General features: G+C 48.6%; 1 protein-coding gene across 1 annotated transcript in view; it reads left to right on the plus strand.

Moving 5' to 3' along the window:
- The first annotated feature begins 811 nt into the window (after positions 1–811).
- Positions 812–13,742, plus strand: part of LOC149364870 (carotenoid-cleaving dioxygenase, mitochondrial-like) — a 66,216-nt gene continuing 53,285 nt past the window's right edge. The window contains exon 1 of the mRNA XM_089574815.1: positions 812–1,023. Coding sequence (XP_089430941.1) covers positions 963–1,023 — 61 coding nt within the window. The 5' untranslated portion in view covers positions 812–962. The remainder of the gene's footprint in view (positions 1,024–13,742) is intronic.

A 13,742-nucleotide genomic window follows, 5' to 3' on the forward strand; every position in this document is an offset into this window, starting at 1 on the left:
TATTTACCCATGGAGCCCTTGGCTTAGGCCATTACATCAGGGCGGGGGGGGGGGGGGGGGGGGCAGTCGTTACATAATACAGTGGTCGCTAACATCAACAAGAAATACAAAGTGCAGGGTTCATGTTGAATATTAACATTATCAACATTATCAAATTAATCCGGAGCCCTTCACTACGGCGTCCCCCATAACCCATGCGCAGCATTAGGACGTTAAATCCAAGAAACCATACCGTACTGAATAACCTTTGTTGTTAATGCTACCCTGTGTTATTGCGGCTAGCTTCGAGAAAACCGTCTTGGTGCCAACAAGCATCCGGTTACTTGCTGATCAAATATCGAACCTCTCGCCGGTCAACGTTTCCTAACCTCCCTTGCACCGCACGCGGGGTGCAATTGTCTATCGTTTCGCACCTCCCTGCAAATTCCAAGCGAGTGCAGCGCTCGGTAGATTGGCCCAATTAAGTGGAAACCCTGTCGGCACCAATCGACCGCTCATTTATCGCATCTTGCACAACTGCAACCTTGCGGTGACAGCCGCAACGAGCTAACCGAACTAACCACTCAAGCGCAACCTTTCATGACGCAAACTGAGAAAGAGAGAGTACGGGGAACCTTTCGAGAGAGCTTTACAAACGGGTTTGTTAGAGAAAGAACGCCGTAGAAACGACAGCTGCCCCGCACGTGGCTAGCAGCCGGCCTGGTGCGTGTATCGCCTCGCCGTCGCGCCACGCAGCGGCAGGCGGCGTCCGCCTGTCATGCAGCGCCCCCCTGGAAACAAGCGGCGACGACCGAAACACAGCCGAGTGGAGAGTGAGAGCGCGCGTCGGGTGCGCGCACAACGGGACCACAGGCGACTGGAGGCGGCAACGCGGCGAGTGACCGGCCGAGCGGGCTCTCGGTCAACGCTACGCGCACGGGGCGGAGGCGTCAGCCCACACTCGGCAACACATCGGCCAGACCATGGAGAGGCTCATCGAGAACCGCCAGGAGGTCACCGAGCCGGTCCTCACGTACGTCACCGGTGAGTGATGTCTGCGACGCACGGCGAGCTTTTATGCCCGGGTATGTTTGTTTTTTTCCTGGCTTCTTTTCTCTCCCAAAGAAACACGTGAACGTTTCTCTGCGATGCGCTGACGGGACGTGCTGGATACAGAAAGCACGCTTCAAGACAGCTGACAGGTTTGGTCACGTGTGCGTACGTTTCGTTTGCCGGTTGTGCGGTCTGTCAAACTGGCCGTCCGAGGCAGGGTTTTAGAGATCTGTCATCTGACGAACTTTGGCACTGAATGATTGCATAAGGAGAACAATAATGCTAGATGCTACATTACAAATAAGTTTATTGCTGCAGGTTTAGCAGTCAGTGACATAAAATATCGATCATTAATTTTGCTAACACTTATAACATTGCGTAGCTTGCATTCAATGCAAGAGGGTTGAATGAAACCGGGTAATAATCTCAATTAAACTTCCTCTAGTGTAATGTAAATGAGAAACGTAAACTAAAAACCTTGAACAAGCAGCAATACTAACCAATGATGATCCTCTTCTAGTTTCCATCGGATTGCATTATTTCAAATGAGACTTCGGGAGCTGAGAAGGTTTAATAATGTAGCTTTTATCGTGCTCTTGCAATTTACTCTTCGCAGTGCGCACATATGTAGTGAGCATTCCTCAGAGCTAAACTTCCGTGCCTAGTTCACCAACAGAAGCAGAAAAAAAAAAAAAAAACAGAAAAAAACGATACCAGAAGTAATTTGCTGCCTTTTATCCTAGCAAGAGTGACGACCAAAACATAAATCAACGCATTTAATGGTTTTAACTCACTCTCTGCATAACATACCGAATCCACGCAGCTCAGTCCTTCTCATCGTTATTTTAAGAAGTGTTTCGTACTCCCGACTGCTGTATTAGAACACCGACAAGTAAACTATACTTGCCACGGCAACAAGTACGTGATACGGAACCGTCAAGACAGTCACGTAATTTTTTACAGCATGCTTATCATCCATCGAGAATTTCCGTGCGACTGAGTTGTATGCAAAAATTATCGAAATATTGTGCTACAAAAACTAGCCACCCTGTATACGCAATGCCTTGTGACCTCGAGAGTACCAGAAAATTGGAAGAACGCTAACATTATCTTAATTCATAAGAAAGGAGACGTCAAGGAATTGAAGAATTACAGACCAATCAGCTTATTGTCCGTTGCCTACAAGGTATTTACTAAAGTAATCGCCAATAGAGTCAGGACAACCTTGGACTTTAGTCAACCAAATGATCAGGCAGGCTTTCGTAAAGGATACTCGACAATAGAGCACATTCACACTATCAATCAGGTGATAGAGAAATGGGCAGAATATAACCAACATATAGCCTTCATTGATTACGAGAAAGCATTTGACTCAGTGGAAGCCTCAGCTGTCATGCAGGCATTGCGGAATCAGGGTGCAGAAGAGTTATGTGAAAATATTGGAAGATATTTATAACGATTGCACAGCTACTAAAGTACTCCATAAAGTCAGCAATAAAATTCCAATACGGAAAGGTGTCAGGCAGGGAGACACGATCTCGCCAATGCTCTTCACTGCCTGCTTACAGGAGGTATTCCGGGGACTGGAATGAGAACAGTTGGGGATAAGAGTTAATGGAGAATACCTGAGTAATTTGCGATTCGCTGATGACATTGCCTTGCTAAGCCACTCAGGACAAGAACTGTAAAGCATGATCCATCAGTTAGACAGGCAGAGCAGAACGGTGGGGCTAAGAATTAACGTGCAGAAAACCAAAGTAATGTTCAACAGCCTAGCAAGAGAACAGCAGTTCGCAATTGGTAGCGAGGTGCTTGAAGTAGAAAGAGAATATGTGTACTTAGGGCAGGTAGTGACCGCAGATCCGGATCATGAGAGGGAAATAACTAGAAGAATAAGAATGGGATGGAGCGCATATATGGCAGGTTCTCTCAGATCATGAATGGTAGCTTACCAATATCCCTGAAGAGAAAAGTATACAACAGCTGTATCCTACCGGTACTCACCTGTGGGGCAAAAACGTGGAGGCTAACAAAGAGGGTTCAGCTTCAGTTAAGAACAACGCAGCGAGCTATGGAAAGGAAAATGATAGGTGTAACGTTAAGAGATCGGAAGAGGGCAGAGTGGGTGAGGGAACAAACGCGGGTTAATGACATCTTAGTTGAAATCAAGAGGAAGAAATGGGCTTGGGCAGGGCATGTAATGCGAAGACAAGATAACAGCTGGTCCTTAAGGGTAACGGAGTGGATTCCAAGAGAAAGCAAACGTAGCAGGGGACGGCAGAAAGTTAGGTGGGCGGATGAGATTAAGAAGTTTGCGGGGATGCAGTGGCGGCAACTGACAAAGGACAGGGTTAATTGGAGAGACATGGGAGAGGCCTTTGCCCTGCAGTGGGCTGATGATGATGATGATTCATGTTTTTCAAGCTGACGCGGGCTTTTCTTCTTTCGCCTGATAACTAATGTGACCAGTGCTGCACGATATAGTGGCATGCCTTCTGCGAAACGTTCAGGTCCCCTAATGCACTATTTGACCCTCGGCACCCTTTAATTTTCTGCCTGTGCTTGTGGTCACTCTTGTGTGCAGGTTTACAGTTGCTTCGTTACACAACACACGCTACGCATTAACCACTCAGACAGGTGGCAAACTTCCTTTTCTCGTTGTATGCGAACAGGGTGAAAGCCACCGCGAAAAACTAAGGAAGTGTTGTATAGTGCGCGCTTAAATCCTCTAACCAATGTTTACCAGGCTGTTTACAGAAAAACAGCAACGTTGAGATCCTGAACCATGGCCACAACGGGGAATTTAGTCGAGATAATAAACACAAAGAGAAAGTCAGTTTCACGATGAGGCAATGTAGCTGGGGGCATGACGCAAGAAGTAAAAGTTATACGGAGGAAGAAAGAACGTTTTGCGCTTCACGCTGTGCACTTTTATCAAGAAGCTGTGCATTTCTTCATCAGCGATTGTTGAGAGGAGTGCGAATCGGCCAGTGACATCACGTAGAAGAAGACTTCCTTTCCTTGCACGAAGTTTCGGGTCATTGTGTCTGCGCGATCTCACTGAAGGCGCCAACGGCGTCCCTTTACGCCCACTCATTGCTCACCTTTTATTTTTCCCGCCAACAAAAGTGAATGAGAGAGCAGCCCGAAAGGTTTCTGCGCAAACGCTTTATTTAGGCTGGCCCAGCAGTAGAATGCGCGTAAGCGGGGGCACGTACCAAAACAGCAGGGAAGGCTCCGTGCGCGGCACCGAAAATAGTAAGGTGCTGGGAGCGACTGATAACCGGTGATTGTTGCGCGCTATAAGGCGGCTAGCGCCCGTTGTTAGAGGAAGCGAAGCAACCCTTTCGCTTCATTGTAGTTATTCCCTCGGCAGCACAGCAGCGTCTCGAGGAACTACGTCGGGAACACGAATTGCAGGCATGGTATATATGCGTGGGAATATGCTAGTTACGCTTGCACGGTGCAGCGATGGCGATGCACCAGGATAAAAAAGTGCAACTTGGACCCTCTTGGGAAGGGCGGGAACAAGGATCTAGTGAGGCCGTTTAGGCGGAGAAGAATGCAAAAAAAGAAAATGTGTTAATATTCAAGTCGCCTGCAGATGAGCCGGTAAACCTGGATTACCTCTATACGCAATTAGGTTCCCGAGCTTACTGTGTTAACGATAAGAAGTGGAGACCAAACCGACTGCTACGGTTATTGCTAGCTGTTTAACTGAACATTGCACGCTAATTTTACATGAAAGGAAGATGTCAAATCGAAAAATTAAAAGCACGTGCACGCATTCACAAAGACAATTCGCGAGCAGTGAGGGACAAAGGCGATTTTCGCCTCATTTGCATGCTTCTTGTATGACGCTTTCCATACATGAAGCCAGTGAGCCTTAAGTGCGTTGTGTTCACCAGATCACTCTCGGATCATGTAAGCACTTCGACAAAAGAGAACTTTGCTTCTCGTTACCGGGAGGGGCACGCAGGTGCAGTTACCAAAAAAAAAAAAAAAACGTAGAGAAAATAAGGAAGAGTCATCGGCGGACCCCTTAGTCGTTCGGGCTTGTCTTCCTTTCATATAACATCCTTTATCTTTCGACCATTCTCCAGTGTGTCGCAGGTCTTAAGTCTGGTTACCCTCTGGGCCTCAGAACCGGTCGCACAGCAGTAGCAGAAGAGGCGGCCAAGGAAAAGCCGTGAGGGAGTGGAGAGAGAGAGAGAGAGAGAGGGGGGGGGGGGCGCATGCATGCAGTGCACGCGCACGTGCCTCAAGGTGTCTTCTCGCTGGTCAGCGCGAAAAAGGAAACTTATATTCGCGGCCGCGCGCGCAGCCACGACGCCCAATATCCAGCGAAAGACACCGCGCCTCAGGCAAGGGCATGACCACTGTCGCCGCCGGTCGTCGAGTACGGAAGACGCTTCGCTGCTTTCTTCCCGTGACGCGTGTGTGAAATTCAAGGCTTTGCCGCCTTGCGTAATGCACCGGCGCTTCCCTTGAGAACGGGAGTTTAAAACCTTTCTTGCGAAGGGCGGCTCATCTGTTTTTTTTTTTTTTTTATCAGGTTTGGGTGGTAGCCATAATGTGCTATCTGTACTTCCCTGTTCTGTTCCCTTTTCATTAGCACGTGTACTGTGCTTAGTTGCAAGTAACACGTATATACCTCGGATTCTCCACTTCTTTCATATATGGAAAAATCAAACGCAGACAAAACTAGGCCCCCTTGCAAGGGCAGCTATAGCAGGGACACTGATAACTTTCCGCCCACACACTATGTACTCCCTCCTCTTTTGTGCCTTTGTGCACATGACGAGTCGAAGCGGCGCTTTTTGCTTCAGGACTTTTCAAATATCTCTGTGCCGTGGAAAAAAAACAAAGAAAGAGAAGGCTGGGGAGAGAGCGACGTGAGGTTTGGGCGTGCTGTACACAATTCCCATACATGCGCATGTGGCAGCACAGGACACTTGCTTCTTGGAAATGGCGTTGTTCAGCACTGTTACAGCGAGGAGAGCAATGTTGCGAACCTGGAAACGTCTTGCCTTTTCGTCTTTCTATACCTTACTTATACAATATGCCGCTAGGATTGCGCAACTTTAGCACAATGTGACCACCGATTACTGGGGCCCGCGTTCCTTTAATTTGCTGCCGACACCTGATTGCTACTCGGAGCGACGAGTGGGAGAGGTCGGAGTAGCAATGACTGACGTCGGAACGGTCGCGTCAAGCTGTTTTGGTAGGCGGAGCGCAACGGGTGGCTGCGGAGACGTGCTGCCTAGAGCCCGCTTTGTGACCCGCCCTTCCGTCCTCGTCCCCTCTTCCATAATCGGTGCAATGGTTTTCGCACAGTACATTCGCTTCAAATGTGCATCAAGTGAGTTTGTTTCAAATGTGCATCAAATGAGTTTTTTTCAACTGTGCATCAACTGAGTATTTCCATTCGTTAAATAGCCCTGATCTCTGGACCAGGAAGAATTTTTCTTCAGCTGCGAAATTTCCGTGAAAGCTTTATAGCTTTCCCTTGTAGCCGTGTAGTTGGGCTCAGGTGGATGCTAAAGCGTAGTTACTCCCCAACTGAAGTCTGCCCCACCTTGATGTTTTCCTAAATACAATGGACTAACACACCTGGTGGCTGACTTGCGCGTCAGGCACGCACTTCACCAGGGCAACAATGAATGGCATTCGAAGAGCACCAAAGGCTCACAGCAGCGAAGAGGCGGTGTAGTAGAAAATGTCGAACGCTCTCACATAGCGTGTATGGTTTCTCAACAGGCGTACACGGCGAAACAGAGAAAAAAGATGCTGGTTCTGTCTCCCTGCGCATAAATCCAAACCGTCACGAGTGGCACTGCCTGAGTGCTTTTGCAAAAAGACACATCGAACATTTGAAAGAAGCGCAGAGGAGACGGTTTGTTGCAGATGCGTGTCCAAGCTATTTGGGCGGGCTGAGGAAAGCCTTTGGGTTCGGGGAAGTTTTTCTGACTGATATACAAAGCAGGAGTGCAAAATTCTGACCCTTGTGCGCTAGTTTCTCATGCCGCTGAAATTAAACAAACAAGTAGTGGCTCATTCCTTTGATGGTCTAGCAGTGCGCGATGCTGAGGGCCATGTGTCCACATGTTTAATTCGGGCTGGCGACCTGGGTCATTTGGTTGCCAAGGCTGCGTAGGTGGCTGGTGCACGCTGACTAAAGCCCTGGACAAGTCTGCGAAGCTACTAGGCAGTATTTCGCCTGATGACTCTCTGAAGTTGACTTTCAGTTTTTATTGTTGTTTTTTTTTATGCAAAGGTTGAAACGAGCAAAATGTTTGGGTCGACTGAGTGGATACTGAGACTCGTCTGAGCAGCTGACACAGTCGATAAAATCTTCGCAGCCACGGCGACGGTGCCCTCCTCCTCCTCCTGTGGACTCACTTGACAAGCGACCAAGATTGAAGCCGCAGACAACCGAGTCCCGAGGAAGCGCCAAGGAAGTTGTTACATGCGCATTACCGAAGCGCGGAAGCTCTCTCATCACGCACACAGACGTGTACCTAGCAGGAAGTAATTGACAAATCACGTGGAGAATACCGGCCGCCGGGCCCTTAGTACGCTGCATCCTCGTCTCGCGCCGACTCTTGAATCAGGAAAAACATGAACATCATTGAGACGCTCGCGTACAGAGCATCGTTTTTCATCCCTTTCTGATGCTACATGCAGCGCGCATTCAGACACAAGGATAAAACTCTAAGGTCCGGTATTTATACGTAGCTTATTTATACGACGCCTACGGCTCGGTTCCTACAACGCTGCAAGGGCGCTCCCCACAGACTCCGCGAGGCTGCGAACGAAAACAGCCTCGCTGGTTGTTTGTCGGGCCATCGGATTGAATCTGATGACGTGCACTCAGCGTGCGCGTACACCCGCGCGCTAACATGAGCGCCGTGCCCGTCTTAGCCACCCTTCCCCCTAATCTCTCTCTCATCCCACCACGCACTCGACCGCCGCTGCAAGCTCGCGCCACTTCCGTCCGTTTCCGCCTGGCGTCCAGGAAGGAAGGAAGGAAGGAAGTGCGCATGACGAGGAAAGAGAGGCTGCTTACGGCTCCGCCGTTGTCGTCACTCCTTCCGCCCTTCGTTCCTCCTTCGGGACAAACCTAGTCCGCTTACAATGAGCACTCTCTCAGCGGTGTTTCCGAATTGGGAGTCCCTCTCCATCTTGCGTGTAGAGCGTATAAGTTCGTCCGAGACAGGTTCGCGAGGATCAGCGCAGAGGTTACGAAACGTGACTTCGCTCGCGTAGTATGCTTGTGCATATATATGCACGCGCGCTGGTCCGTACAGTGGGACGCCGTATATATTTCCTCGGGCTCTCAATATGTGCGGGCTGTCGGTGATTCCTTCTTGCTACTTCGTCCCCCGTATTTGAGTTCATTTCTTTCTTTTCTTTTGATTTCTTCGCTTTGCTTATACTTTTATACGTCTTCCACTCAGAGCGGATGAAGAGCTGCGCCACTGGGCGTCGCCGGTGTCACGAGATTACGTAAGAAGTGAAGGACACTGGCTCTTTTTTTCTTTCGCAGCAAAGAACAGTCGTCGACTTGCCCGGATTTACCCCTTACTGCTTGATTTCGTAAAAGGAAACAATTCGAAAAGAGGCGAAAAAAAAAAATAAACACTCGCTCCTCAGGAATGAGTTGTCTTTGATTTACAGTTCGCTTCGCGTCAGTCACTGTATAAAGAAATGCCTGACAACTTTAACTGACCATCTTTTTTCAAAACGTCACTGTGCGAATAGTAAATAAAGACTTCTACATACACCACTGGTACTATAAGGAAAAACGGCAGATATATAGTGCTGGAAAGCAGGCGCTTAATCACCAGTAGTTAAAATATTACTATTCTGATACTGTTGGACTTTAATATGATTGTCGTAAAAATATGGCACGTTTTTGTGGACGTATTTGCTTTCAATTTCCGGACGCGCGTTAAAGTCACTTTACTGCACCGACAACTTGTTGCAACTGTCAACGTGTGAAATGTGGTGCAATATGCTTCTCTTACCTAGCTAGTCTCATTTAACTATCAAATAGCCCGTAAAGACCGGCTCCTACCACACACAGCAGGCGCAGCCGGAAAGCAGCACACAACCGTGACACGGAAACCTTGCGCCAGAGATAATGACGTTTCTAGGCGTCCGATTCCTTTCCTCCTCACCCCACTCTCCTGGCTTCCTCGTTTCCAGCAGCCGACGCAACAGTGAACGTGACGGCAGAGGGGGATGGCAGGGGGGGGGGATGCAGCGTCGACGTCGACGGAGCTTTCCGTTCCGAAGCTCCACTCGTTTCTGTTTTAAATATTTTCCGCTCTCACTTTACACGCCGCGCACCGCTATGCCTGTTTCGCCATTCGGAAATTCGCAGCCGGTGCGGGGAAGAACGCGAGATAAAAACAGGGCTGCCAACACACCGGCTAGCGGAATTCCCCGTCCAGATTTGGTTCCGTCGGCGCGTATCCGAGAGGAAGTTGAACAACAGAGTCTGCAATCTCGCACAACGGCGCAAGCGTTCCTGTTGCTTTTCGTGCGGGAGCGGTGCGGGCGTCACGACGAAGATTTCAATCCGCTCGCTAGACAAGAACAAGAGCGAAAGCTCACTTTTTACGCTACTCGAGGCAGGGCTGCGCGAGCGCCCGGGTTACGCCACGGGATGCTGTCATCGTCTGCTCGCTCCGCCGCCCGCGAGCTACGCAGGGACCACAGGAAGGCCGCCGCATGCATGTGCCAGTTCCGTTCGCCCGGTTACGTTTCCGGGGAAGAGGCTTTCGTGTCTTACCGCTGCGTATACTTTGCGACTTCCCTGCGACCGAAGGCGAGGAAAACCGGCGCGAGACTGCGCACGTTAAGCACGTCTGGGTAAAGGAACCGCGTCTTTATTCCCTCAGATCCGCATCGTCTTTTCTCTTGCGACACGCGCGGTGCAGTTACTGCAGTGACGTAACTATTGCCTACTTTTGTTTTAAAGCGATACTTATTGCTTCGGGGCATAAAAGGGGGAGGCTGGTACCAAGGGAAAGAAGTGAATAGTGAATACGCAACTGCTAATGCGAAAAATCAGAGCTAGCTGGCAAAGCGATGATGATTACGAACAGAAAGATGCGGTAACAAGGAAATAGCCAACAACGAAAGGCAAAACGAAATAGAACTAGAACAGAGTAGTTAATTTCCTCTAAAACACGCACCCTGTCAAAGCGTATCGCCTGATCTACCGACTAAGAGACTCAATGAGGTGGAAATTCGGCCCGAGCATACCAATCAGAGCCTAACCGAGTGGTCCAGAAGCCGCCCGTCGGGCGCGCCATCGGTCATGCCAAGCGCGGTAGTGGAAGAGCCGTTGATGCGAAATACGCGGGGTCGTGCCAACACGCCACGGGCGCATTTCATCACGACTCGACGACGACGGGCGAGGCAGCCTGCCTCAGAGGTAGATTCTTGTTTCATTCCGCTCTTTGTGGTTGTATGCGGGTGGAAGAGAAGATTAGGTAAGCAGCGCTGAAAAAGCGAACCGTGTCAAGGTGTCTGAGGGTGATGACGAAAGATGAGCCATCAACGGCTCGGTCGCTGCCGCTACAGCAGCCGCGACTCCGGCGCCCGCACATGTGCCACAAACCGCAATCGTAGTCTTTATGAATACAAGCCACCTCTGTAGAATTATGACTGACATTTTCTCGAGCATTTCCACATCGAAGGCAGAGGCACCAAGTTGCCTTGTCCTAAAATTTCTAGGAGTGGTAGGCCCATTATCGTGCGCATTTAGCACGTTTTACTGCGCTAACACTAGATGCGTCATTATCGAAAAAGTCGTTATGGCCAGGTGAAGCTCGGAGTAGCTTGGGTAAGTTCGGAGGAGCGTCGCGCTAGCTGCAGCCAATGGAAGACATCTCAGGTAAACTCGAGCCCTTATGAAAATGGTCTATAGACAGTCTATAGACCTGTTATAGACTCTATTGGCTTCCTATAGATATTTATTTTTGTATATTCATAGCATTCATAGTCTATAGATTGTCTATAGACAAAAGTCTACTAAATGTCTATGGCCATAAATCTACAGATTGTCTATAGACTGTCTGTAGCATTTGTATTGCCTATAGACTATTCTCTAGGATTTGTCTAGAGAGAGTCTGTAAACTTTATAGACAGAAGTCTATAGAGAGTCTATAGACTAAAAACTTTTTGTAAAGGGTGGGGGGGGGGAGCGTCCACAGCAACCGAGTGGAGAGGGGGTGTGAAGATGAACAGCGAGAAACGCAGTTGCTTGCACATGCGGATGCCAGGGAGAAGAGGCGCAGGATGAAGTCGCCGAAGGAAAGATCAGTGGAGCCGAGGGTAAATCATAGGTGATGCCTGTCTTTCGACAAATTCAGAAGCCGATCGAAATGCTTGGCGAGCTGAACAGCAACGCAAAAGAAGAGCGCGCCAACGTGAGCCAGCGGACCCAGTGGATATAACGAGGCGGCAAGCCGAAACAGAGCTTAACCTTGCTAAACGGGATGCGGGAACAGATGAAGAGCGCGAAACGCAAAGACGAGCGAGAAGGAAGAGGCGGTGATGATGAAGTCACTTATGTGCCATTAAGCCTGAGGACATCATCATCATCTTGGAGTGCGGAGGCATGTGTACATGGTTTCAGAGACCGCTAAACAGAGGGAACGACGGCTCGGAACGAGGAGCTCAGACAGCTTATCGCAAGAGGAAAGCCGAAGAACAACTGCGCGAACATTTAGATGCAACTCAATTTTCAAGCTTACAGAAAGCTAAACGGAGATAAACCAAGCAAAACAAGGGGAAACGTGGTAGCGAACTGAAGTCGAATTTAGCTTAACCAGATAAATCGGGAGCCAGTTGTAAACGGGAAGCATTTATGGGGTCAACCGCCGTATTCTCTGATGTCTGGTGTAGCGCGGCGGCAGGGTAAAAAACTTTGCACGTAGGTCATGAAAGAAGAAGGTTGAAATCTAAGTTCTCAGGTTGGCCTGGAAGATGAAAGGGAGGAATAAGTAGACGACAGTGTGGATGGGGTACACAGGCTTCTATGGGAGCCCCCAATTAACGCATATATGTTCCTTATTTTTCATTTCAAGACAACAGCAACGCCAACCACTGCAACAACGTTCTTACACGCCCATTATAATTATTTTTTGCGTGCAAATGCCCATTGCCAGTTGTACAGATGCAACTCCTGAATGGCTTATAATTGCTAAGCTTAATTTAAAATATCCTCCCTATATGTCAAGGCAGCCTTTTTTTTTCACATGACTGCAGAGAAAAATGGGGACGCTTAAGTCGCCTAAGAGTGCAGTGCTGTAGCTGTGTGTACCCTCCAAAACCGCCACGTGTTCGAATTGGGCTTGCTTTCGCAGGTGCCCGCGTGCTCATGGTTTCCCGCTGACGAGCACGGTTAAAAGTTCAAATTTAGCTGCGTGCCATGATTCGTGCAGTGTTCTGTTATGCTCCTAAAAAAGACACGGCCGCCAGCTTGTTAGCCCGCCTTCATGCGTTTTGATCGAATCTACGTTATGCCGCAAATACACTCGGCTTAAATCGCACGGTGTACAATTTTCAAGGACCTCTTGCTTTTGAGCACGTCTTTTAACAAGGGGGAAATCGGTGTGCATCTGTTAAAGGAGATTATAGAAAAAACCGTGTTTCTGCCACTTGCCTCTTCAGTTTTTTTTCCCCAACCAGTAATGCAATGCATATCAGAAGGCCGAGTAGGGTGGTACACAGATTACGGGCACACGTGCAGAAGACTTCAAGAGCTTGTGTACGTGACTTACTGAGGCACCGTTCAAAGCATTACCAAACGCTAAGTACACGTCAGGAGGTGGGCCTCGTTAGTAAACGTAAAGCAGTCTTGCTAGGCTTTAGGAAGCCGCTGGATGCGCCTCAAGCCAACTTGTAGGCCCACAGAAAACATGCTAGCCCGTACAGCTCTTGTACGATAAGGGGAACCTACTAGAAAAGCACACTGAAGCAAAAACCTGAATGCGAGAACGCTGTCTTCTGCTTCCATTATTTGCTTGTATACCTGCAACCGACACGACTTGAAAGTCAACAAGTCTCATGCAATACTTTACAGCGATTTTAATCGGATTTATTTTTTCTGCGTTTAAGAACTGTTAGTGGCGTTGCTTGTTGTTTATTGCAGCTACGTGGCTGCGTTTAGCATGATTATTCAGCTGATGTGCCGCTTTAAGTGCGGGTTTCTTACCTTTTCTGTCGAGAAGTATCCGCTGTTCAAACAGGGACTAGCCGTTTCTTACGTATTGACGTTAGTGAAATAAAAACAAGTCTTAATAAGATACTGCCGGAGGTTTCAGCTCATTTCTTTCTTTATTCATAATATGAGAATTATATATACGTGGTTAAAATTAATCAAAGATGTCCAATACAAAAAAAAAAATGCGCGCGGATCGTAAGCGATACAAGACTATCACAAAAATATTGATAATTGCACATTGTATGTGCCAGAGGCTGATTATGTCCGAAGCGTACTCTGTGCTTGCCTCACTCCAGTGGCAAATAACATGCCAATTATTCTTTCCGATTGTGCCTCGCAACGATGTACCGATTCGATGCCCTCCTCATTCCCCGGAATGAAACGCGCTACCACATTTCCGACCGTACTCAACCCGTGGATGCGTGCCCGACCGACCCCGCATAGCGCGCAAGATGTCGGATAAAAT

This window comes from Amblyomma mixtum, chromosome 2 (assembly GCF_055824585.1).
Source record: "Amblyomma mixtum isolate Tamu chromosome 2, ASM5582458v1, whole genome shotgun sequence".
Classification (NCBI taxonomy): domain Eukaryota; kingdom Metazoa; phylum Arthropoda; class Arachnida; order Ixodida; family Ixodidae; genus Amblyomma; species Amblyomma mixtum.